Genomic DNA, 27,493 nt, shown 5'->3' with positions numbered 1-27,493 from the left:
CTGATATGAAGAGAAAGACTTTTATTAAATATCCTGCACTTTATCGAAAAGTAATTTGCATCAGTAATTTGTTGTAGGCATTCATCTCCTGGTAGTAGCTTCAGAAAATATGTCTAATAACAATAAAAAGGAGCCTGCATGTTAAACAGTGCACTAAATACCAGCATTTGTATCTGATTTGGTGTGTGATGCAGTGCATCTGGTGATGTTTATTGTGCTCACTGCAGCACCTGTGCTCCAATTTCTATATCTCTCTCTGTGGAGCACGTTGAGAAAAGCGTTTTTCGGAGCAGAATGAGCAAACTCCCCCCTGAGGTGTCTGCTTTCTCCTCTGTGTACATTTACCAGTGATTAATGACTGCTCCGCTCCACTGACAGACACGGCAACAACAAAAACACCAGAAAGACAGACAAAACAAAATTCTGAAAGAAAAGGAGGAACAAAAAGCAACATACTGTACAAGTGAGCTGGAGATGATTGCATTGGAGAATTTAAGGGGGGACAAAGACGGGTGGGTGGGATTGAGAACAAGAGAAAGCAACGGAAAGAAAGGAGTGGAGCGAGAGAAGGGAATGTAGGGCTAGACCAGGATTAGAGGCACGTCTGTGTTTGTGTTTAGGTCTGATAGACTTCCCGGAGAACTGCTTTTCACGGCCTCTTCCCTTGAGTCTAATGAAGCCTTCTGGCATCTGCCACCCCACCACCCGGCCAACACCAGCACTGCACTGCTCCAGCCTGCCCCCTTCATCATTTTCTACTCCCTCCTGCTGAGACATACGCTCACAAACACACACACACTCAATCACAAACAAACAAACACATGCATACACAGGCACAGAACGAAATTAGTTGTCCTACACAGGCAGCAAACAATCAGTGCAGCGCATGTGCCGCATTGTTGCCTTTGTATATGCTCATTGTTTGGGGTTTTGTTTGGTCGCATTACTGCTTTATCCCTGAACAAAGAGAAGAAAAGCTATGCCAGAAACACAGGACTCCATCTTGTTGTTGTTTTTTTTTTAACCTAGTCCACCAGAGAAACCGCAGGATGGTGAAACACAGGGATGCAAGTATTTAAGGATCACAGTCAAATCCAGAGCTCGGTCACTAGGAAACCACATTGCTGCCCATATGGAACGCTTTATGAATGTCGAACTACACAGAACTCATTTTCTGGGCTAAATAAATTCAGGCTGTGAAAACACTGAAATGTGTGGCTACACTAAGTCTCTCAAACACATGAACTGTACAGGATGTGCACTGCTGTATATGTATTCAAGCATATTTTGTTCGGGGCTGTGTTTTCTCTTGTTTTCTTTCCGTGTTCGCTGTGCTACTAAGGTCATTGGCAGGCGTACAACTTCAACACACAAATACTCACTACAGACACGCCACATAAACTCTATCAAACCAGGGAAGTAAAGGAAGAAACAATAGACTTCTTTCAGATATGGGTGAACCTCCTGTAAAGTATGAAGAGGGAGGAAAATGGAGGGAGATAACCCATGTCCACTGTGGGGGAGAGCACAAACAGTCATGTCAGCATTTTATATGCTCTTTGTTACTCAGCAACACATCTTGGTTAGTTTTAAACTCTTGGCTTTTTGTGAGTTCATCTCCTGAAGAATTCACTCAACATATTTCCTTCCCAAACTCCAGCTGTGAAGTTTCTTCCAGCACAAGCAGCCCCTGTTTGGGGACATTACAAATCATTAGGCTAAATATACAGTTTGATATTTACTGATCCTCTTTTTTAGTTAGCTAGCAGCTTTAATCAAGGGACAGCAATGTCAGCATGTCAGTGGGTCCAGACTGAAATATCTCAACAGCTATTGGATGGATTGCCATGTTCATGGCACCGAGGGGATTAATCCTCCTGACACTGAGTATCCCCCGACTTTTCCTGTAGAACCCGAGGTTGACACTTTTGTTCTTTAAGGAAATGTCTTGACAGCTATCAGATAGATTACCATAAAATTTGGTATAGATATCCATGTTTCCCAGAAGATGGATCCTAATAACTTTGGTAATCCCTATCTAGCACCACCGACAGGTCAAAGTTTTCACTTATCCAGTGAAATATCTCATCTTAAAGATGGATTGGCATCAAGTTCTGTACAGACATTCATGGTTTCCAGATGATCAATCCTATTGACTTTGGTGCTCCACTAACGTTTTGTCTAGCACCACCATGAGTTTGACATTCTGAGTGAGATAAATGGATTGCAATGAAAGCTGGTACATTCATGTTTCCTCCACGGTGTTTTGTAATCTTTTTTTCTTTTTTTCATGTGGGGCCATCATCAGGTCAACATTTTTATTTGCCCAATACTTTGTGACATGTCTAAATGCAAAAGGTATCTAGTACTAATAAGCAAGTGTTAGCATGCTAACACACTAAACTAAGATGGTGAAGATGGTAAACAGTACACCTGCTAAATATCAGTATTTTAGTATTTCCATTTTAAGCATATTAGCATGTCGACATTAGCATTTAGCTCAGTACAGTCTCACAGAGTCGCTAGCTTGGCTGTAGACTATTAGTCTTTTTTATTGTTCATTTTTTTGTCAGTAAAATAATGCATTTATTTGAAAAAAATATAATCTCAGATAATAACAGTTCTATTCATGCACTGGTACATCAACCTTTGATGCACACAAGTATAAAATATAAGTAATGGTTTTCAGGTATAGTATTCTCTTTTTTAAATATCTGCTCTTGTGACAGCTGGTATGAAAGCTAGATAACCAGCCATAAGTTATGATGGCAGGAGTGAAAACACCAGTGGAAGTTGAGAGTGCTTTACACTGTTACTCTTGCTAATGGAGTCTTTGTGATGGAAGAACATGCTCCCTCCTGTCTTTTTTGACAGGTCAGATCATTAATGAAACATATGACCATAAAAGCAATTTGACCATCTTCTGAATAGCATGAGACTCAGGTATTCAAGAGAAGAGGTGAGCACATGAGGGCACATTAATATCTCATGCAAGGAGCTGTTTGAGGGCAATCATAAAACAAGAAGGGAATCGCTTCATGGATTCTCTGACAGCTCCATTTCTATATGCATAGTTCTGATTCTTGTTCCTACTCAGTGATCCACTACGAAGAGCCTAACCCCCCACTCTTTGTACAATCTTGTCTTGGCATACAGCAAATACCTTATGAAGTTCATTTCCCTTTCTCTAATGAAATTAGGGAGATCAATGTAATTACATTTATCAGCCCCAGGAAATGGAGTCTCCTATAATCACAGGGTATTGATGAGAAAAAAACAAATTGTTACTACACTCATGTATTTGTCAGCAGCATTTGGCCTTTGTTTCCTCCTGTGTTCAGGGAAGTGAGACTGAAATGTAATTTTCACTGTTTAATATCTCATTATTTTGAAATTAGTGGCGTGAAGTCCCGGTAAACATGTTCATCAGGCATATTCAGCTTTGGTTTATTTTTCAAGAGAAAAAAGTTCCAGCCAGGGCCTTGTTGCGCACACCCAGACCCAGGCCTTACTACTACAGCTTTACAGTACCAAAACAAACAACGAAAAACCTTCCTCAGCCACCCACTCACTCATACACACTCAGACGGCACAGATTGCACACACACACAAACACACAGATAAACACACATGTTCACTCAAATCCCCCCCAACACATTCTTCTCTGATATGACATCAGGCAGCACCAGGCGGGCTCCCTCCTGGGTTCAGTTGGTGTTAAATTAAACAGTAAATCATCTCACCAAAAGACACAAGAGTTATGTGTGAGTCAAGGGCAACAGTTCTGGGCTCTTTAATAGGAGATGAGGAGGACTTTATGAAGGAGATAAATAACAGCTTAACAAACAGCCTCTGTCTGGTCCCCTGGAGGTTGGCCTCAGCGACCCTGTGGATCGGTAGGATGAAGGAGAGCCAAGAATCTCAATTCCTCTGAAGACATGAAAAAATAATGTGCAGTGAAATTGGACGAAAGATATTCGGAAGGGGACTCAGGGAGGTGGGGACCGGTGATGAAGTGGGGGGCGAGAGTGGCAGTGATTGTTGGTGATATGAGACAAGGTCGGTCAAATTGAAAGGACAGGTTGACAGTCAGATAGGCAGAAGGACCGACTGACAGTAGAGCAGAAAAGTAGATACAGAGGAAATCATACAGACAGACAAGCAGATTAAGCAAAGACAGACAGACAGAGAAGAAAGACACACAGACCCATCAGGTAATACTCTCCCCTCGCCTCTGCTCAGTAATGTTTGCATGTTTGCCTGAGAGACAAACCTAACAAAATAAAGTCTAATTCAACACAACGCCACAGCATTTAGAGGAAATGGAAGAAAAGAGTAATTGCGAAAGGAAAAGTCCTTGGGCATGAGATTGAATTGAATTGAAGCGCTTTCGAATGCAAGTCATGTGATGTAAAATTCTAATCTCACTTAATGTGCTTGTATTTTTCCATTTCCCCTTCTTTGGCTCCTTCTTTCCTGGAGTTAAAATGTGAAGGAAATCAAAATTGAGGCCTGCACCAGAATATTCTGATCCTATTTACTTTGTCATTTACAATGAAAGGCCTCAGTCAGAATCTTTTCATGCAAGTATAATGGATACTGTCATGGGGTGATCGTGTTTTTGTATGCTGGTAAACCCCGTAACCACACACGCTGACACGTGATAGCACACACACACACACACATGAGATCTGGTACAAGCAAGCACATATCACCCCTGTGTATGTGTGTAATAAAGTTCCTCACTGTGCAGTGAAATGCTTTACAGCATCTCAAGATGAAACAGCTCCTAAGATAAGCAGTTTAGCACCAGATAAAAAGTTGCCAGTATTTTATAACTCGTCCTTTAACTTTGCAGGTTTATCATTGCTTCTCGCTTATGAGTATTTCTGGGCAGTGCTCCTTTATGTTGCCTTACACATTTTTATTTGCTCTTCATTTTCAGGAGAAAAGAACATTTCCTCCTAACACCCTATAAAAGCTTTAACGTCCCACATTGTTCATAAAACCAGAGTGATGCACAGCGTCTGGCATCGCGGCATACAGGAGACGATGTTATGGTTCATCTGAGGCCCCGCAAAACGCTTCTTTATATAAGGTGATTTGTACTGGTTGCTCTATAGTCAGCGTCACTTTAAAGATGACTCAGTGTCGAGCCAAGCAGCTGGGAAGGTTAATGCATTTCCAGACTTTCTGCAATGTTTTCATGGTGACTATTGAGACAAGAAGGAGGTTCACAGAAACTGACCTCTGCTGTCTCAGATCCGCTTTCTGATCTGTGTCAATCAAGGCATGACAGGCCAGCTGCTTTTGAAAAAAGCAAAAACCACATGTACGCTAGCCATCTGTATGTCATCCTTATGATAAACATATGCATATGCTCCAGCAAAAACACACAGGTGTGACTGCACAGACACACATGCATGGTTGCGCAAACATACACACACACACACACACACACACACACACACACACCTCCTCACTCTTCCAAGGTTCATTTGTCAAGATGACAGCTGGACTCTTGCTGAGGTGGAGTTTGCCAAGCAGAATCCCTCGCATGGTTAGTGGGAGCCAGAACATCCTGGGAAACATTCTGACACGCACTTAGAGGCTGCAGTGCGATTGTGTATGTATGTGTGCGGGTTCACACGAGCAAGCGAGTGTGCCTTCGTGTTTGCATGCATGCACGTGTGAATGTGCAACTTTTCAAAACACCCAGCAGCAGCATGGCAAGGTCCAGCCCCTCTTCAGTTTCTGCCTGTGCTTGGCAGGAGCAGGCTTGGCAGGGAGCAGCCCATTTTGTCAGGCTTCCAGTCAACATCAAACGTGCTTACTGCTCTACCTGAACACCTTTCCTCCCTCCCCTCTCCCTTCACATCTGTGTCCTTAGACATCTGTTTACCTCATGATACCCCCGAAGTGTTTGTCCCTGTGGACTGGGAGGAATGTACTGTATACTTTTCCTTCCAAACAGCCCTTCAGCTGTGTCCACTGGAAATCTGTCTGTACAACGATGTAACTGGATGTTTCTCTGACTAGATTGACAAAGACAGTGCGAGACAAAATTAGTCCAGTGGAATGGGATCCCACAAAGTTCACATCTGGTCAGGAGGGAAAACTCTACCCACTTTCTCACAAGATAGATCCATCCTGCTAGACCAAAGTGCAATCAAACAAGTCCTGGCAACTTCTCTACACTTCCTGTGTCCAGTTTTTCCAGCCAAAAGGGCTCAAGCTCTGCCACAGAGTTCTGCTGATGCAGTCAGTTCACAGCCACTTTCATTTTCCCCCCTTACTCTCACTCTCCTCACTCTTTCTTCCCTCCATTTTCCCTCTAGTCTGCATTTCTCCTCTTCACTTCTGCCTGACGGATTTAGAAAGTGAGAAGAAGAAAAAGAAGGTAGGGGGTGGAAGAAGAGGGAGAGAGTGTGTATAAAAGGTGGACAGTGTATGTGGAGTGGGGGAGTAAATGGCTGGGAAAAGTGCAATAGCAGCACATTTTGTGCCACTGTCACCCTCTCGCTCTGCTTCTCTCTACCCTACAAGTCTCTAACACTCTTTACTCTAATTACCCAGATTGGGTTCCTGGGGATAAAGGGACAAGGGAGGAAAAAGGAGTTACAGGGGGTCCTTGATATTGTCCTTGTCAAAGCCTAGGGGAGCGACCGGAGAAGTCATTCATGCATCCATCACACTCCCGATTTCACAATTTAATCAATTCCCTAATGAAAGAGAGTGACAGAGAGAGAGAGGAAGAGAGAGGAGTAATAGTGAGATGGCAGCCCTCACACTCTCACCCTGCTAAGCCAAAGCTAAAGGGTGCGGCCGCTCTTTGTCTGCCACTACAATGGCTGCCTTATTTTCATTCTCACTGCTTGGAAGAGGGGAGTGAGGAGGGCGAGTCATCCCATTGTTACCTCCGGGGAGAATAGCACCTCTAATTTGCCATAAGCCTGCACTATTAAAGACCAGACTCCTTTCACACTGCAATAATTGGAAAAGTCATTCACTGCTTAACTTCCATTACTCCATGTTATTTTCACTAATGTGGAGGAAGGTCTTTTAATAATCTCACCTGCGTCACTTCTAGCTATCATTCAAATGACACAAAAGCACATTGAGGACACTATCTCTCAATTTCACTCTGTTACACACTCACATAGACCACTAAGCCGGATAAATTTGAAAATGTGTATTTTTGGCCCTCTGTCCTCTCTGTCCCCTCTGTAAAGCTGAAAACAACATCCTTGCGTTTTAGCATGGACAAGTAGAAACTGAGCGTTGAAGCAATTATTGGTAAGCTGCATTTATGTTTAATTTGACTGATGACTTTGCAGTCATAAAATAGTGTTTTGATTGGTGTGAAGGTTTTGCCTAGTTAACAGGTTGCATTTATGAGATAGGTAAAACACTATTTATGATTGTTCAGTTGTTTGACAACAGAAAAATGACCTGAGAACAACTAAATCGTACTCTTTCATACACAGCAATTGTACTCAGGTGCGGCCTAAACTACTACTTCTCACATGGCTTGTAGTGATACATTTTGGTTTGCTTGGAAAGAAACCAAACCAAGGGGAAAACGCACCAAGTTTTCCAAAATATCCACTGATTCAGACCGGAGCAAATGAAATAAAGGTTTGAAAACACCCCAAGAATCTACCAAGCTAGCAGCTCGGTGAAGCTGTACTTAGGTACAGCTGTGTTTTGAGCTAAATCAGCATGCGCATGCTCACACATGACAATGCTAACATGCTTATGTATAGCAGGTTAATGTTTACAATGTTAACCATCTCAGTTTAGGGTGTTGGCATTTCGTTTGCCAACATTTGCTAATTACACCAATTAGCGGGAAATGTTGTTAATTTTGCAGGTATTTGGTCATAAACCAAAGTATTGGACACATTTCTGACCTGATCATAGCAGGAAAGTTAAGGGATCCTGAGGGGGACATGAATGTCCATACCAGATATTATGGTAGTCCATCCAATAGTTTCCTAGACATTTCACTAAAAAAACAGAAGTGTAAACCAGATGGTGGTGTTAAAGGAAAGGTCAGGAGATCCCCAAAGTCATTAGGATACATCATCTGGGCACCTGGAGGATCTGTACAAAATTCCATGGCAATCCATCCTATATTCGTTGAAATATTTCAGTCTGGACAAAAGTGGTGGACCGATCAACAGACCGACATTCCCATCCCTAGTTTAAACACACACAGTCGTTCTCACACATAAACTTTTTCAGATTTAGATTAATGTCAAAGACTCTCATTCTTAAATATACAGCCACAGGTGCATTTGTTCATAAAATCCTCCATGAAATCCTGGCCAGCTAATGAATACAAGATGTTTTGTAGTGTGTGTTTTATGATGAGGGTGGTAAGTGCATTTTTGAAAATCCCAACTTCAGACTAAGATACTCAACATCAATCCTGCCCTACCTTTTGAAGAGATACAATGCTCAACATCAAAGCTTAAGCAAAAGTCTGTGTTTTAAAAAGGCCACAGGAAAGCTCTTTGCTCTTTGGAAAGACACTTTGCTGACTCGCAGCAAAACACACAAGGTGTCTTTTTATCTTTGTGCGTGCACCAGAGTGCATTTGACAGATGGAGTGTGTATGCGATATGCAATGCCACCTAAAAACCTTTTTCTTGTAGAGGCTCTTTCTCTTCAGCGTTAACCGTTTTGTTTGTGACCTGTTGGCCCATACCTGTATTTCTGCCTGTTAGGCTTTACTGTACCGTTGAAGGAACATATTCTCTCTGTTTGTTCCTTTGGGCATTTGTGTTTGGAGTAGCTATCCCAGTTTGTTGGGCTTTAGAGCTGTGAAAGGCCCGGCTTTCAGCTCTTTAGGGGTATGCTGTAACTTTGCTGTCTGCAAGTGACAGACTGTTTCTACTGTCCTACTGCTCACTGAACCAGTGTCATTTTCTGAGACACCAGCACACCACAGCACACCTAATTGGCACAGTCATGACAGGCCTCTGTATGTTTTTGTGTATGCCTGTATGTTTTTTTGAAAAATTTGTGACGTAAAGCCAGATAGTGATACTTTATTCTTTGAAGATTTTCTAGAATACCAACTAAAAGCAGTTGAGTTTTACTGTGTTTTGGGGTTTTTTCCTTCCTTTTTTTTTGCTATTTTGCTTTCTGTTTTTATTTCTCACAGTATTAATGTATAAATGTGAATGCTTAATCCATATAGTCATACTGTATATACAGTGTATTATTTGTTTTTTCATGCATGTTTTTAAAACCTTAGAGAAAAAATTACTTTTCATTCATCTAAAAGACTAAAAACTCGAGGTGTCTTGTTTTTTTCAAACAGAGCTTCACAAAGGCAACACACCAATCGTTTGAAGCTGTCTGAAAGATATAATGCACAAAGCTGCAAGACAATTCAAGTTGAAAGGACACCTTCCTTTTAATGTGTTTGAAATTGAAGGTTTTGTTCAGCTGAATGCAAAGCGATTTCCAGAAATGTCTGCCTCATTCGTAGTGTTTTTATAGACGAGTCTGAATGTGGTTTATGTTTGCACCATTCTGTGGCACGAACGCTAACATGTGGCCAGTTTGTTTCCATACTGGAACCACTGTCAGCCACATCTGACATATCTGCTGTCTTATTTGATGTGCTTCACTTAAGTGGGATAAGTAAAAACACAATAGGAGTAGTCATGAATATAAAGGCTGTTCTCCATTAACAAATCGATTCATGGTCTTAAAAAAATTGTATCTAATGCAGAGACAATGTCAGAGACTAATCCAATGCACATGGCCTTTGCTCTTGTTTTACTTCATATTACTATGATGCAGGCTTGATGTGCTTTGACTGACCTGGATCAGTAAAGGAGAAAGTTTAGCTGACTGTGTTTTAGCTGAGGTTACAACTCCAAATATCAACAGTTTCCTCCAACAGTAAAGAGGAGAAATGTAATATTCTGCTGTTCTCTATAGAACATAAAAAAGGAAAGTGTGCACTGTCAGCTGCACTTTTTTAATTAACTGTAATTAGTTATGGTTATGTTTCCTGTTTAGTTCTGACACCAGCCAACATGAGAAAGAAACTTATCTTTTGAATCAACTTTTTAAATACACAAGGATCTACAAAGGCTGTTTCACATTTTATAATTTCTATGATAATTGTTTCAGTTCCATTCACAATGCCCCGTGAACATTATATCACTGCATATGGTAATTGCAGTTTTCTGTGCATGCTAAACCACAGATTATCTTTAATAGTACTCGTACTTCAGCAACAACAGCTGTAAAACAGCTTTCAAGTTCGGGAAAGATCAATTATAATATGTATTGGGCTGATGTACAGTATTATGGCTGTACCTACTGTATAACCAGCTCACTAAAGAACAAAAACAGAAAGCACCTGATCAGTTCTTTTATTTATGCATCTTTCAGATAGTTTGCAGATTAGGGAACACATACCGTTAATCAAATTTAGCGTATAGAAAACTAGCATAGCAAAAATTGAATCTTAATCTAATCCATATCAAAATACAGAATACACCAATATATAGTATTTCAGCCAGGACTTGATGTTTCAATCATTTATTGCAACAATATGCATTTTAGTTTGACAGTGTGGCTCTGCTCATGTGATGCTCTGGAACAAATCTCAGCAAGTCAGACATAGACAGCATCCCTGAACTCACAAACCTCGCTGGCAGAGCCTGAAATACACAACAGTAGTTGCGTTTACATTGACCCTAATATTCCACTAATAATCGGAATAATAGCCTAATCAGAATAAAAATGCCTAATGTGACTTGGCCAATCTGTCCCCGTCGGACGGAATTTTCAATCAGGTTGAGAAGGGTGATGTAAACCTTTGATAATCCGTTCAATAGGAAAATATTAACACCTAATAACCATGTAAATGCTTAATCCGAACGTTTCTCTCTGATTAGAATAAATATATTCTTTCTGCACATGTTTGCCCCACGTGGGGGTAACATTAGATGATGTGACAGTAGAGAGAGAGAGAGTGTGTGTGTGACAGAGAGCATGGAGTTAGCAGCTGTGAACGTAGCAGTGCAATGTGTGCACAGTTTAGGCTATTTGACAGTGAATAAATACTACAATTACAGGCCAAGTTCCCGTGTCCTGCTTGCCACCTGCTGATTAAAGTGAAGGGAGGTTAGCCCTGAAGTTAGCGGTTAACCTAACCTGACCAGTTCACTTAAGGTGGACTGACTTAAGGTGGACCAGCTGTTGTCACTGTAATTACAGTCTCAGCTGCTCCTAAACAGAAAGCAGACAAATGTCTGGCTGCTGAGTCTCTCACCAGTCTCTTTTTTGTTGTTGTTGTTGTTGGGCTGACGGTGGCTGGTAGGAACATTTTGACATAGTGCCCTGATGTATTCATCACTTCTGAGCATGTCACACAGCTGTTCCGATTAAATGTATCAGCGCACGTAAACACCAGAATGTATTAGATCAAATCCCATGTGTACAGTTGACCTGAAATCTTCAATCAGAATAATTTCTATCAGAATGGAAAAAAAAGTGTGCATGTAATCGCAGCTACTGATTGAACATAATTAACATGAGCACATATGACAAGCAACATTCAGAATTCCCCAACAACTAAAATGCTAATACAAGAGGAGGCTGTGGAGGTGGAGTGGAGTAAGCAGGCAGCAGTGCAGTAGTGAGGATGCAGAGCTCAGCGTTGTATGCAGAATGAATGAGTGCAAGACGTTTATATGGATCGCCGATCGAAAGAGAAAGGTCGTGGTCATAGATGATTGGAGTATGTATAGAACATGTGACTAGAAAATGACTTCTGTGCCTCCCTGAACTACTGTGAGGCTTCCTAATGGTGAAAATACATTTCTCATGGAGTCAAGGTAATGATATGGAGTTTATTATTTCATGACTACATTTTTGTCAATGCAAGGGACTGCTTTTTAACATGATTGATGGATGGATAGGAAGTTTTAAATGAAAGGGGTCACTGGTTTTGTAAAATCATCAATCTGACTGGCACACATTCACCTCCCCATCGATCATCCATACAATAATCTCTCCATTCCATCTCCTTGTTTGGTTCAGGGAACAAACATCTCTCCTTTTGTGTTTCTGTGAAAACAGCATCACGGCTTCTTCTAAATCAAGTTTTTCCTCTTTTATTGTCAGCTGTAACCAGTCCTCTCTGGTTTGAATTTCATCACAAAAGGTTTTCCACTAACATTACAGCAACTCCACCCGCTGGTGAAAAGGACAGACCTGGAAACGCAATGAGCATACTGGCATCGACAGCATCTGTGAACGCGGCAAATTCTATTTCCAATTGTGCAATAGTGCCCCAAGCCTCTCCGTGTCCCTCCCCTTTGTTTACATATAGCGCATTTCTCTCCTAATCAGCCATGGTGAGAGTTGCGTGGGTTGAGGAAAAGCTTGAATGCTGAGGCAAACAAATGCAATGATAATATGCTCAGGAACGCTGTGGTATCACACAAAGCAGAGACACTAACTATTGGCTGAGTTTGAACTAAACACCAACAGGATTAGAACCAGTCAAGACTAGACAGGCTAAAGAATTAGGCTTTGAGGGACTAAACAGGTAGACACAAGGATGCAGGTTTTACTTTTTAAAAGGTTGGTTTTTATGTATGTATAAAAATAATATACATAAAGAAATAGTAAATATCAATTAAATTGGTCCCTAAAATACTAAAGGTCAGCAAAACAGAGCTGAGCGCAAAATACAGCAAACTGACATAACTAAATGACAAACAGGGAGAACCATATACTGGCCAGCCAAACCATTTCAACACATGAGGAATGGACAAAACACAATACCTAACAAAGCTACAACTAAACACTGATAATTTGCTGGAAACCCAATTATAACTATATAAAACAATAATAGAATAACTTGCAAAATTAACTTCCATATGCACAAACAATAATACCCTAACACCTTCCTACCACCCACCGGTCCGCACAAACAGAGACACAAACCGGTCCGGCCAACGAGGGGGGGGTGTGGGTGGGTGCTTGTGGGTGCTGCTGCTACTGCTGGGCAGCCGACGCGTCTCTCTCGCTCTTGTTTTTTTATAACAGGCTGCTCAAGCGGCACACTCACTCTTGTTTTTGTATAACGGGCTGCTCAAGCGGCACACATACCGACCGGCCCATCGGGATTTCTCCCGGTACTCCCGCTGGCCAGTCTGACTCTGACTATGATCATTCCTGGCTGTAGTTTAGGTGTTTTTAGTAGTTTTTATAACCCCGTGTGTGTTTATAGGTGTGATTGAAATATTAGAGACACCCATTACTATGGTTTTATTTTCAGTCATAAACAGTATTACTTCTGTTGTCTCTTTTGTGCAATTTCCTATATCTTTATACCTGCATTTATATTCTAACTCAAACTAATGTTACAGTTTCAGCGTCAACCAGTATAGATGACTTTATCAATACTTGCAATTTGCAATAATCTCATTTGAATATATTTTATCACCATATTAAAATATGTATATCCACACCATGCCGTGCAGTCACATATATAAGTAGTAGTAGTAGAATACTTTTTAAAAGTGTTAGTTAACATTAATTTTTCAGTGAGATTTAATTCCTCTGCACCCCAGTGACTGTGGTGGTAGAACAGCGCTTCTGTGTTATTCATTCCCTTCTCTTCATCTCCTCTTCTCTGTTTTCCCCGAAGACCCGGTGGCATGATAATTTCTCATTTGATTCAGTTTTGCCTGGCAGAAGGGAGCTAAGCTCACTGATAAGATCTCCTTAAGAACCAGACAAGTTGTCAGTAATGAAGGGAATTGCTTTGATCCGTCGACAAATAGGTCATTTAGACAGTGTCTGGTTTCTGATGCCGGATGATACAGTCATGACTCTCTCTCTCTCACTCTGCCTCTCTCTCTTTCTCTGTTTCACTATCAATCTCTCTTCACTGTAGCTGAGCGCTTCTCATCTCCTCTCTCACCCACTCTCTCTCTCTCACATTCACACTCACACTATCGAGACAATAGAGGAAAATCTGTGGAAAAAAGGAAAAAGAGAAAGAAAGAATAAATGTTTTTGATTATTATTGGTGCGCTTGAAAATGAATTCCTTTGTTATTTATTACCCAATGGAGACATCTTATGGATGTGTGTGTGTGTGTGTGTGTGTGTGTGTGTGTGTGTGTGTGTGTGTGTGTGTGTGTGTGCTCTGTATTCCTGTATGAGGTGCAAGATAGTGGAATGTGGCAAGAAAGAGAGTTTCCCTCTTTTCATGAAAGGAAATAAAAAGTACTTATATGCAGTCATGAGAAGCTCTTCGTTTTCTTCTCATGCTTAGTTTTTTTCAACACATTCCCTCCCTTTCTGAAGCTAAAATGGTAGAATGACAGTGAGAGCTGCTCACTATTGAAATGACATCCCTCCTGTCACAATATTCCGTGATAAAAGGAGGAGACTGATAAAATGCAACAACAGCTAGCTGATTCATTTCCTTTGACAGCCTTTATTGGGTCTCTTAATGCATAACCATGTATATATGCATGTGATTTATTACATTATTAATCATGAGTCAGACATCATGGCAGCAGCAGTGTGTCATCACTTCGCTCTTTGTCAACTCTGAACTGTCCAAACAAGCGTAGTGTAAGAAGTGGTGGTGGTGAAACAATGTTCAAGTCTAATCCTTTCTTGTAATCATTAGTTGACATAAACAAAATCTTTGAGCGCCAGAGAAAGCTCAATTGTGCACGCTGTTGTGTGTGCATACGCAACCATGCACGAATGTTTGGTAGAAACAGATGAGGACGAGGATTCTGGCGCTGTCTCTCGGCAGTTTTGAAAGTGTCTACGTGAACGTTGTGGGAGGGAGAGCTAATTGGCTGGAATGACTGTGGAAACGTGCAGCTGAATCTCTTTTCCCCCCCAAGCAGGACGACTTGGAAATGGGTGAGAAATCAGGGGGGCGGGGAAACCCCAAATGGAATTATGGAGAGCTATCACTTCCTAACTGGTGAGGATTTATACGCCACTGCCAAGGCCAACGGATTGAAGTAATTTCATTTTTCATGCATGCCTTCTGTCCCCACGGAGACCTGAAGCAAAGAGGGAGAGAAGGAGAGAGAGAGAGAGAGAGAGAGTGATGAGAGTACAGCAGAGGGAAGAGATGAGAGGAAAGGGGAGGAGTAGAGATGAGAGAAAAGGAGTTGGAAAGGAGAAGGGAGGGGAGCGGAAAAGATAGACAAGGAGAGAGGAGGAGAAAACGGGGATGAATGAGAGGGGGAGACAGTTTGGCAGTCGGATGTGTAATAATTGCTTGTATTTTCTAATGCGACAGGATAGGTAGATGGAGTCAGCATGCTGCAGTCTCTTTGCTTTGCCTATAGAGGAGGGTAATGGCGGTACACTGAGAGTTCAACTGAGCCGCTCGCTGGATATTTGTTAGTTTGGTGGTGTTTAACGGGTAGAGTTTCTTTGAAGTAATGGCAGTCAGTGCCTGCAGCTCGTTAATTATCATAGCTGTCAGCAGTAATTCGCTGAGATATGTGCAGAGCATTCTGATGTTCTCCTCCTCCTATTCCCCAAAGAAAACACACATACAGACATGCACAAATAGCATTAGCGGGATGTTGTGACAGCTTCTTCTTGCATTCTTACAGGGAAGGTGTCTATAACTGATCACATTGGTTTGATTAGAAAGCCACACCTCAACTAGATCTTTCTAATCGAGAGTTGATAATCATCTTGATGCTGTTGATGAGCAGGAGATGGAAAATAGTGATAATAGCAGCGTCAGTGATGGTGACAGTTTTTTTTTTTTGTTTTTTTTTTTCCGCCAGGAGGAAGAGTCAGGATGACACCTGTCTAATACTGTATGTCCTTCCCTTGTCCTTGTTAGTTGCTCCAGCTATTTTCTCAGCAGGGCAGAATTCCTGGTGTGTCAAAAGTGTGGCTAAATTGGTTCCTCGAGTGGTGAAAGATGGAGACAACTTTGGACAGTCTTACTCTTCTAGTGCACTCAGGCTCTCCACTGAAATAGTCATTGATTAGAAGGAAAAGGTTGGCTATTCCTATGTGTGTGTGTGTGTGTGTGTGTATGTACAGGATGTGCCTACATGCGGGAGTAAGTGTATGATTGGGTCATTTTGATACACCTGGTGATGTTCACATGTTGTCATGTAGTTAATGGACAGAGATTGGTGGTTTGGACTCTATTTGGGCACTAAATTGAAAAACTCCTCTAAATGAGTCCCAGTTACACGAGCACTTCAGTCCAAATCACAGGCCTGGCAGTGCACTTAATGCACCTATTAGCTGTCTATCTGGCAGGGAAAACTGAACCAAAATACCAGACTATTTCTTAAAGAACATTCTGGTTCCTATCTCCCACGGTTATTATACAATTCTCCTCTCATGTGCACCACTGGATTTGAAGCTCTCTGAGACTATTATTTTCCTCTGGCCCTTCTTTGCCTCCTGAAAATGTGTTTACTGTTATGTTGCCTGTTGTTGCTTCCCTAATTTCACAACAATTACAACCTCATATTTTCAGTTTCCTATCTAATTGTCATTTGTGTTCACAACCTGTCTGTATTCCCAGCGTGGCTCCAGCTAGTCTTTATAAATCGCCACCTGACTGTAAAGGCTAGCAGTAAATATATGTTGATTTCATTTCTCCCTCCGCAAAATATTGAATTCAAATTTCTCTTTTGATGAAGTCCAATTCTGCCAAACAGAACGCATAGTGCTCCCTGCGGCAGCACTAATGGAATCCTTGAATATGTGGTGGCTAGAAATGCCAAACTGTGATGAATGTGTGTGTGTGAGAGTGCGTGCCCTCCGTTTGTGTGCCGGCGCATGTTTCTAGTGAGTAATGTGCAATATCAGGTTTCTGAGATGATTGTGTAAGGACAAAATTATTAAACTCTAGGGCTGTATATCACAAACTGGTCCTTGAATAATAAAGACCTCACAGTAAATATTGCACCAAAAGATGCGAGTTGGTAACTGTGTGTTTGAGTTGTTTTTTTTAGTTTTCTGGGTACGACGGAAGAATAGAGACAGAAAATTAATAAGAGAGAATGGGGTGTGGTTCGCTGAAACACAGTATGATGCTTTGATGAACATGTATTGATTGAGTGTTTCTCTGTTTGTTTGTTTGTTGTGATGCAGATTCGTTCAGACCAGGACCAGGACATCTCGATTCGATACAGCATCACTGGGGTGGGAGCAGATCAGCCACCCAATGAGGTGTTCAATATCGACCCCGTGGTGGGAAAGATGTTCGTCACCAAACCTCTTGATCGAGAACATCGGTCTTCTTACCATGTGAGTCTCTCTCTCTCTCTCTCTCTCTCTCTCTCCCTCACTCACAGACACATACACACATGTTCATGCATACAAAACATGAAACCCAGAAACATTATTATACAACCATATAACCTTTTTAAACTTTTCAACTTCCTGATGTAAAATATTAATGGGACAACAGACCATTGTTTTTATGTGAATTATTATAAGATATATTAGCTTTAGCTTTAGAAAAAAAACGTTTCATTTAATCCATTCTATAAACATTACATAATAATACAGCATTTCTCTGAACAGTTGTGTGTGTGTGTGTGTGTGTGTGTGTGTGTGTGTGTGTGTGTGTAATTGCACCTTTTTCGCTCATATAGGTGGGTGAAGTAAGTCAGAGAATGTGCTAAGTAATCATTAAACTCTTAGCCAGTCACATTACTTGTCTCGTAGTTTTTACTGCTGTGCAAATTGCAGTGGTGCATGACGAAAAAGCTCACCAAATAGAAAGGAGAGACAGCTTCGTAAGCAGGAAATTAATACCGTTGCTTGGATGGTGCGGAGTAACAAAAAACATTTTGGGGAAAAATATTTGCTTTCTTTCTGAGAGTGAGATAAGAAGATTGATGCAATCTCATGTGCATTCACTGTGAAGCTGGAATCAGAAGGTGTTTAGCTTAGCTTAGCATAAAGACTGCAGGCAGAGGGAAACAGCTAGCCTGGCTCTGTCCAAAAAAAAAACAACCCACCAGCATCTCTAAAGGTTCCTAATGAATATGTTATGTGAAGACTGGACCGTGATGGAAATGGTTGATTTAAGTTGTATCTTTCAACGACTATCTGGCATGATTTATATCAGTTGCCTTTATTACTTAGTCTGTCTTTGTTTTCATTCCGGTCTGTACTCACACAGCTTATACTCAGTCTCAGTTATTTAAAGGGTTTTCTGTTTATTAAGGATAAGAGAGGTTGTAGTGTTGCTTGTGTATTTGACTTATATTTATGTGTATTATGTGCCAGATCTACGCATGTCGTTTTATTAGGAAGAGGATTGTGTTTCTGGGTTTTTGGTTTTCTATTCTGTGTTTTGCCTACTGTGTTCCTGCGCTCCTCCCCAGCCTGCTTCTCCCTCTGCCCTTCTACACACCTGCCCTGCCCTGCTCTGTGTTCTCCCCACCTGCACTTCATCTCCTTGTTAGTTCAGTTCGTATTTAAGTCCAGTTCTCAGTTCAATCTTTGTTGAGTCGTTTTGCCTGTTCCTGTATCACCAGTTCTTTTGATTTTCAATAAATAGTTCTGCTTTTGATCCTGTCTGCCTGCTATCTCATGTATTTGGGTCCACTTGTTCCACTGTCCTATATGCCACTGAGTCATATTAGCAGTTTTTGCCAATATACCAACACCTCTCTTGGCGAATCCTCATTTGAATGAAACACAAATTTTGTTGCACCTCTCCTCCCACCTTTGTGCTGTGTATGCAGTCTGGCAAAATGTACTAACTTGTATTGCTGCTTGCACTAGTCTTTGAGATAATCTTTGAACTAGTCTCTCATGAAAATAGAGCCTCAATGCTTTGATATCACGAGAAACCACACGGGGTTCATCAGTTTAAGTTTCTATCTCTGGTTTTCTGTCTCTGTACTTGTCCCTATCCTTTTATTTCTATGTGAACCTAGTCTGAGTTACAGTCCTGGTGAGCAAGCAAGCCCAACCTTTTTAGTGGGAGCTGAGCAGATTTATACCCAAGGGGAGCTCCAATCAATGAGGTGATTTGTTAAGGAAGGCAGAGGCTTGCTAAAGGCTGCTTAAGTTAAACTCCGTGTTTGTTGTAGAGGAAAAGTGTTAGTTGGAGTGGAATACAAAGTGCAAGGAGAAACCAGATGAGACAAGGTAAAGATGTACGAGTAAACAGATGAAGAAAGTTGTTGCAGATCAATTGAAGGCCTCTCACACTAAATGCTGTGAGAGCAACAGGAAAGCAATTCAACTGTATGAAAATAAAACATCCTCAATCCACGAACTGTAAAGATTTTTTTTACTTGGATTTTATTTGCTGAGCAACATTATTCAGGAAAGCAATAGCACACACAGAAAGTTAGAATTTGACTTTGTGCTCTTTCATTTGTTTACTTCAAATTTCATGCAAGGACAGAACAAAGTTATGGTCTAGTTCTTCTTATTTCAAAAGAATGAGCACTCTGAAATTCAAAACCAGCCATGCAACAAGATGCATTCTTATGAGGAAAACACCTTGGAGCTTCTGCTGTTATCTCTATCAGGATGCTGCCTCTTTGCCAAATGCAGAGCACTGCCTGGTACGGTCTGTTTTCTCCCCCTGCCTTTCAAGATAATAACTTTAATGTGGACCCAGAATTACATTTTGCCTTCTTTAAACATGGCGGTAATCTCTGACTCCTGCTGTTATTGAATTAGGGTGTGGGTGCATGAGGGATGGAGGGATGAGGGTGGGTAGAGATAAGGGGCCTGGCTCCTAGCCTGTTACAGCACAGCAAGATGCGATATGCGATGGCAGCGCACGGATATTGGGTGCAGGACAGATCAGACAATGCAGTGGAAAAAGTAAAGTCAAATTAACCTCGAGGAGACCTGAAGGCGCAATTTCGGTAGAGGTGCAGAATGGAAGCAGAAGGCGGAGAGGAGAGAATGGGCGGCAGTGGAGAGGATCTTCACCTCTCGGAGGAAAAGAAGCCGATGGAGAATGCTACTTATTGTATTTCCTGCCACAACGAGCCTGGAGGCTATTTCACTTATCAGGCTCTCATGCTCTTGCAGTGGCCAGGTGGCACTTTCCCCATCAGGCATGCTCAGATGGAAGGAGTGCCATTCCCTCAATTCTCCATACATGACAGGGGGAAAAAATCTGCTCATGTTACAGTTTTTCATCTTTCCTCTCGATCTGCTCCTAACATGGTTTAAATTTTCCCTCAGCTTCTTCCAATTTTGTCACATTTCCTTCCCTATTTTTGGCCTCCCTTTAGATGAATATCCCTAGCGTCAAGTCAGACATAGGGTCCTTCATTGGTTGTGTAGACAGTTCTCCTGAAATTGATTGTTGACATTTAAACAGAATAAATATTTACCAGCCTATGTTGTTAGGAGCAGGATGTAGATAGTATCTGAATTCTGTTTTTTTTCCCCTCATATGATATAAACTAAACATCCCTGTTGCTTCCAGCTGACAGTAATATCACTGAATAAGTCATGTTCAGGGATATAAACATTCCCAGGTAAGGTGAAGTGAATCAGAACAGCTTTAGAGAGAGCCGAGGAGTTCATTTTGAAATGCCACTTCAGACTGTTAGCTTGACCTTCATGTATGGAGTGAAAAAACAAACCAAAAGCTTTTTTTTTTTCTCCCCCCCGAACTCATCATTTCTCTGATAATTCAGTTATTTTCTCCTCTCTCATTTTCATTCATTCAGCTCTCATTTTTCTTTTCCTCCAGACTTCATAAGAGGCAAAGCAGTCAGGACACATTTTACAGCATGTATTGATTTTAGTAATAACTTCATGTCCAAACTTTGTGAGAAATCCTAGTTGGTGATTCCATTGATTTGAGCACTGCTGAGTTGAATTTGAGATGGACTGACTGTGTTTGTGGAGTCAGAGATTTCTCTTTCAAACAAAAGCAGACAGAATGTTGGCCTGGGATCCGATACAGACCTGAAACAGACATCTCGCCTTTACAACAGAACCAACTTCCAATAAAATAAGATGTTTCTTGTTTTGGCTTCTGCTCAGATAAAAACTATTGGGGACTAAGTGAGAAAATATATGATCTCTGCAAGAAAAATAACCAAATTTTTTGACTTTCTACCTCTGACCCTACTTAATAATGTTGTTTAGTTTTAGGAAATATTTTTGAAACTTTTATACTTTATAATTCAATTATACATATTTTATCAGTCTGTGTGTTCGTGAGCAGGGTTAAATAAAAAATTCAGAAAACAGTGTGGAGGTGTGGAGGTTTTTTCTCTTTGGCATTAGAGGTGCTGTGAAAGAAGTCAGCTTGGAAGGATGAAAACACTTGCTTTGAGTTTGTTGGTGTTTTATTCATGTTGCTTCTCCTTTTCTTTTGACTACTCCAGTGAATGGAGACAGTTGGGAATAAACTGAGAGGATGAGGATGTCATTCAAACATGCCAACAACTTAAGAATTGCAGTTAAAATTAGCCATATAATGATTCATGTAATTAATGTAGATCAAGAGTGTATCAAGAGTGTATGGTTGGTTTATTTACTGTTAATTTATGTGCATCATGCTCTTTTTATTATGTGGCAACACAATTTAAAGTTACTACAAGGAACTTTTATCTGTTTATGAAACAGTCTCATGATGCCTCTGATGCCTCTATATGACCTACATAAGCAAACGAGAAGATTGCTATATAGTTTTTCTAAATGCGGTCAGATTCCCCACGAAATAAGACGATTTACGGCACACAGACCGGAAGAGCCTATGTTTACATTACATGTAGCATGGTATCATGAGAGAGTACAAAGACGTTGCTAGGACGAGGGGAGGACATTGGTCTTCATTTGATAGCATTAAAAGTAAGGTCAGACTTGTTGCCGGCTTCCTGACTCATTTTTAAAAAGAAGAGAAAAACAGAGAGAGTACACCAGAAAGCTGAGAGCACGAGCGGGAGAGAGAGAGCAGCGTCGGTCGAGCAAGCTAGAGAGTGATTTAAGAGAGTGGGCGGCGGTGTAGTGAGAATAAAGGAATTAATCTGAGAAATAAAACGTTCTTTTCTGATTGTTTCACAGCGGTTACGTTCTAAAGCACAAATAAACATGCCCACACCTCTGCACACGTCCACACAACTCTGTGGGAAGATGCCGCATTGCCAAATATGGTGTGGATGCAGCCTTACATGTAACATAAGTGTATGAACGGCACTAATACAAAGTTTACTTTGCTTCACCATCGTCATTTTACAATTATTAATCTTACATAGCCACAAACAGATACAATATCTCATTACTATGCATCCTGCAAACAGCTGTCTTTCACTCGCTTCCAAAACAAATGCACATGATAGCCAAGATCTTTGCGACATGAGGCGGTGGTGCTCATGGGAAATGCAGTCTTCATTCTGCAAAAACACTACTGCTTTTGTCCACAGGGGCCGCCAAAATCAACACAAAATGAAAGTTCCTTGTAGTAACTTTAACAGCAAGCCAAACTTAAACAATAAATGCATAAGAGTCTGGGTTCATCTTAGTTGTGTCTTCAATAAGATGCCGTTGTAAATGCATTCATGGATCAAGAGTGAAACTGTAGAAAAACACAATACATAAGCAATTCAATAGTGTTAGAGCTGGTGCAGTGACAAGGTGATTGTTTACTGCTACATACTAAATGAATTTTAATAAACCAACATTTCCGAATTTCTACTATAAATTTATATTAAATTATAATAATGTGCATGCACTTAACATACAACATAGTTCTCACAACAGCCTACATTCTGTTTTATCTAATATCAGCTCCACGTGTTACATCTCATCAATTATAGCATATATCTTACAAGGTTCATAAAAGCATCCTCCTCACAAATATCACCAAATAGAATAGGAGGTCACATAACACAGAAACTTACATATGATGCTTTCACACGCTTAAACGAAAGGATGGCCGCAGATAAGACAAGTGTCTGCTCATTGGTCTACATGAGGAGAAATGGTTGCTTTCAGGTCACATGAGAGCTACTTCCTGTTCAAACAAAACCACCACTAGGAGGTGCTAAAACACAGTAAAAAAGCCTGGGGCAGGACACGCGTTTATATTAACCTAGCAAGTAATACTTTATAATGAAACTGGTCTTTATGCCTTTATAAGTCTAACAAAAGAATTTGAAATGTGGCATAAATATTTGTATTATTCATGCATGGTACTTAGTTTCACTGATAGAGAGCTCATGTAAGATACATAAGAGTATTTACATCTATCCATTTTCCATACTTCTTATCCTGTAGGGTCACAAGGGAGCTGGTGTGAGGGTACACCCTAGAGAGGTCACCAGTCAATCACAGGGCTAACATATTGTATAGAGACAGACAGCTGTGGGAGGAAGCCAGAGCACCCGGAGAGTACCCAACCACTGTACCACTGTGCCCCCCAGTATTAACTTCTCTAATCACAAACCACAAATACAAGAAATTGTATGAATTAAAATAAATACTGTATATTTGTCTCAGGAACACTGTCTGTTGATGCCTTAGCTTTGACTGATGTTCAACTGTAGTGTCTTTTCAGTAGAAACAACATTAAAAACATTAGACAACCAATACAAGCACAAAAGCAAATAAACCTCATATAAAACAAAACAACAGACTTATCATTATCAATTCATCACTTTCTGCTCTCATATAAATAACTGAGAGTCATAAGTGAACCTCTTGTGTTTATGTTGTTTTTTTTTTCTCTTTGTCTTCCAGCTGCGAGCCCATGCCGTGGACATGAATGGGAACCAAGTTGAGAACCCTATTGATCTGTACATCTTCGTTATCGACATGAACGACAACAGACCTGAATTCAAAAACCAGGTCTACAATGGCTCAGTGGATGAAGGGTCTAAACCAGGTATTGAAATATGCATGTATGGATAGATGGGCAAAACAGGAATAAATAGAAGTAAATATTTATTCAAAGATTAAAGAAGTAGAGGGGGGTGACGATGTTAAGACACAGGTGAACAGTAGAGGAGCGATTAGTATATCAGGAGAGATTGGTGTTGTTAAAATTATGACTACACCAGTGAATCTTTGACGCGACCGAGAATTGTCTATTCCCCTTGATTTAGCCGACAGGCAGAGAATCCGTCTTCTACAGTGGCTTTTCATTTAGCCGGCTGCAGCAGTGGCCATAAACCAAAGAGGGTGCTCAGGCTGGAGAGGAGATTGAGGATTAAATGTACCACGCTGTAGCACCACTGGGTCATTTTATGCCTAACCTCAGAGCGGAAGAATCGCGGAGATGAGCTCTCTGTGTGCATGCACATGTGTGTGAGCCTGATGAGCCAGAGTTTATTGCACCAGAAGTGATCTCAGGAGGTTTTCAGGTGTTCCTCTTTTTGTCTTTCTTTTTCTTTCTTTCTTTCTTTCTTTCTTTCTTTCTTTCTTTCTTTCTTTCTTTCTTTCATTTTCTCTGTGCTATACCGCTATCCCCTCCCCCTCAGCCTTGCCCCACACAGCAGACAAGTCTCTGTGGCATGCATGACATTCAGCTGAACAATAATCATAAAAAAGAGAGTTTTAGAATTTAGAGCTCCAGTGGTTTCAATGGAAGGCCAATTACAGACTTGAATTAGTTTGCAAATTAAAGAGTCATTATGGAGACCTAATCCTGTCAGGCACAGCTTAGGACGCCCGTACAAAGGGTCCACATTAAACCCCCTAAGAGTGCAGCTTAATGAAATTACCCCAGCGATGTGTGACACATTGTGATTCTTCATCTCCTTCTCTCTATCCCTCCATCTCAAGAAAAAAAAGCGATGGGTGAAGGACTGGTAGTCACTCCACTTGGAATCAAACCAAATATGGTGTCTGTCCTCTATTTCTCTTTTCCTCTCCCTCGTTCTGTTCCTGTCGGCTTTTTTTTTCTCTCGTCTCGCTGAGAGGCCTTTAGAGTGCTCCCTCTGGCCGAGTCATTGACAAATGTTGCTTTGAAATGTAATGAAGTTTGAAATGGGAGCTGCGGTTACAATTATCCTCGGACAGGGGCTGTCACTGGCATGATATCACTATCTCTGACAATTAGAATCAGCTATGAGAGAGGGAGAGCAAAAGGGAGAGAGATGAAGAGATTGGGTGACAGGCAGTGATCCGACAGAGTTATATGAGTGTGTGGAGGCAGAAAAGCAAACAAGGGGTGCATTCATGGAGGGATACTGGCTTATTCTCTGCAACAGAACTGTGTCTGCATATGACTTTTCTTATTTGTGCTTGTAGTCAGAGTCATTATTCTTTATAGAACAGGTTCCCAACTATTTCAAGGCTGGCATAAATCAATTTAAGCAAGTGTTATCAAACATGGAGATGTTTTTCTTGAGCTAAACGGATGTGCATGCTGATCAATATCAGAATAATGTGATTAAGGCTTACCAAAATCTGTCATCAATTAGCCAATTATGAAAAACTGGGATACACCACATTTGCAGCATCTTTAATGTATCCAGTGAGTATAGTTGTTACAGTCATTATTTACAGAACAGGTGTCCAACATTTCTCTGCTGGCATAAATATGAAGAGCTCAATGAATGTGTACATTATAGTAAGTGTTTTTAAACTGTTATGGAACATCCAGGTGGTTTATTAGCTATATAACAGTCTCTACCTCTGTCTCACTTTAAACTACCCAATAAAATACAGATTAGCACAGAATGAAGTTACATAGGGACAGAGTAATTAGAAAATAAAAATTTAAGTGAGACTAATGTATGTTCATTTTTCTGAACAGTGGCTACTGTGGCCACAAATTACATAATTTTCCTTAATTTTTCAAGATTCTCTTGAGTCAGTTGCTAGTTTTATCCTTGCGTGTTGAAACCTTTGAAATGTTTATCTGTCACACGTTGAAACAGTCTCACAGAACAGAAAAGTCATGAAGCCAGCAAACTGTGTTCACGCGTGTTATAGTGGAAATTTAAGTCCACCTTTACCTTATATTACTGCATGCTTGGCTACTTGAACAGAAACATTAACAAATATTCTTTTCTTCATCAGGAACGTATGTGATGCACGTGTCAGCGTTCGATGCCGACGACAACACTACAGCTAATGGAATGGTGCGCTATCGGATCCTGTCCCAGACACCGCACAGCCCCATCCCTAACATGTTTACCATCAACAGTGAGAATGGAGATATAGTGACGGTGGCACCTGGTCTTGATCGAGAGGTTGGTCTTCATCTATCTCAAAGCATTCACGAAAAGGCTGTTAAGCAAATGTTTTACAGAGGTAAAATATCATAAAACTAAGCAACATAATAAACACAACTGCAGCGAGTATAATGCTTTTAATCATGACAGTCTGAATGAACTATCGCTGGTCAGAAGATGCACTTTTATCTTTGTTTATGGAGCACAGTTCCTAACAACGTTGTTTATTCTGATGACACTGAGATACGACTTACAAATGCTTTGTAGCCATTTGTCACCACACAGTCTCATCCATCCTTTTTTTTTTTTTACAGTAAATTGCCTTATTCTGCGGTCACCTTGTTTATGGAGCTATAAAAGTTGTGACAAGATCCAAATGTGTTTATTCTAGCGACATGGATGTGCCAGTGACAAGTCTGCAAAGAAATCTTAGAGACAGATCATCCACCCAAACTGTCACCAGTGACAGACCTATTAACAACACATCCCGCTGCACTGTGCTGCTCACGTTATGTTGTGTGTGTGTGTGTGTGTGTGTGTGTGTGTGTTTGTGTGGTAAAGATAGAATGGGAATATGTGAGATAGAATGCCCTTGACACCTGTCAGGCAAACACAAAAGCCCATATAATCACATCTACACTCGATAAAACACAAGCAATGTCGGGGAAAAAAGAAAACTGAAGGGAGCAATAGAACAAAAACAGAGCTGGGCAGACGGGGTATTACAATAAGTTGGGAGGAAGTGAGTGTGAATTTGGCAGTGAAGATAGGTTGATGGAGAAAGTAGGATGAGACATGATGATGATGCCAGAGGGAGAGAAATATGGATTGAACATGGAGTAAAATGACTCAACTGAACCTCTGCTTCCTATTTTTACTCGGTTTTATCTGTACTCTGCCAATCCAGCCAGTCACCCCTAATGTAGGATTAAACTCACACACACTTGTTTGTACTTCTATACTTGTAAGGACCCATAGTGACATAATTTATATTTAGCAGTTAACTATTTTTTACCTATATTTATCTAGAGTAGTGTCACTGAGAGCAGTGCACTTCTTTTCAGGAATTCCCTGTTCAGTCACATATACTTACACATATTTACATCTGGAAGTTGCCCCTTACAACCAGATGTTACAACTCAACCACTGAGCAGCTCCACTGCTCAACGGCACTTCAGTGGTGGTAATGAGAGATGGGCAGCCTCTCAAATGTGAGACTTATCTGCTTTTTGATCTGTTTTATATCATTTTAAATTTAATATTTTTAGATTTTAGGCTGTTGCTCAGATAAGACAAGCAGTTTGAAGA

At 40.8% G+C, this 27,493-nt stretch overlaps 1 protein-coding gene across 2 annotated transcripts in view; it reads left to right on the top strand.

Annotated features, from left to right (window-relative positions):
* LOC137184751 (cadherin-4-like) overlaps positions 1 to 27,493 on the top strand; it is a 255,065-nt gene that overhangs the window by 186,902 nt on the left and 40,670 nt on the right. For both annotated transcript variants that reach the window (XM_067592727.1, XM_067592726.1), the window contains 3 exons: positions 17,157 to 17,312; positions 23,745 to 23,889; positions 26,031 to 26,203. In XM_067592727.1, coding sequence (XP_067448828.1) covers positions 17,157 to 17,312; positions 23,745 to 23,889; positions 26,031 to 26,203 — 474 coding nt within the window. The remainder of the gene's footprint in view (positions 1 to 17,156; positions 17,313 to 23,744; positions 23,890 to 26,030; positions 26,204 to 27,493) is intronic.

Source organism: Thunnus thynnus, chromosome 6, assembly GCF_963924715.1.
Source record: "Thunnus thynnus chromosome 6, fThuThy2.1, whole genome shotgun sequence".
In the NCBI taxonomy this organism is placed as follows: domain Eukaryota; kingdom Metazoa; phylum Chordata; class Actinopteri; order Scombriformes; family Scombridae; genus Thunnus; species Thunnus thynnus.
Note: the sequence above shows the minus strand (reverse complement) of the source record. Positions and strands in the feature narration are given on the sequence as shown.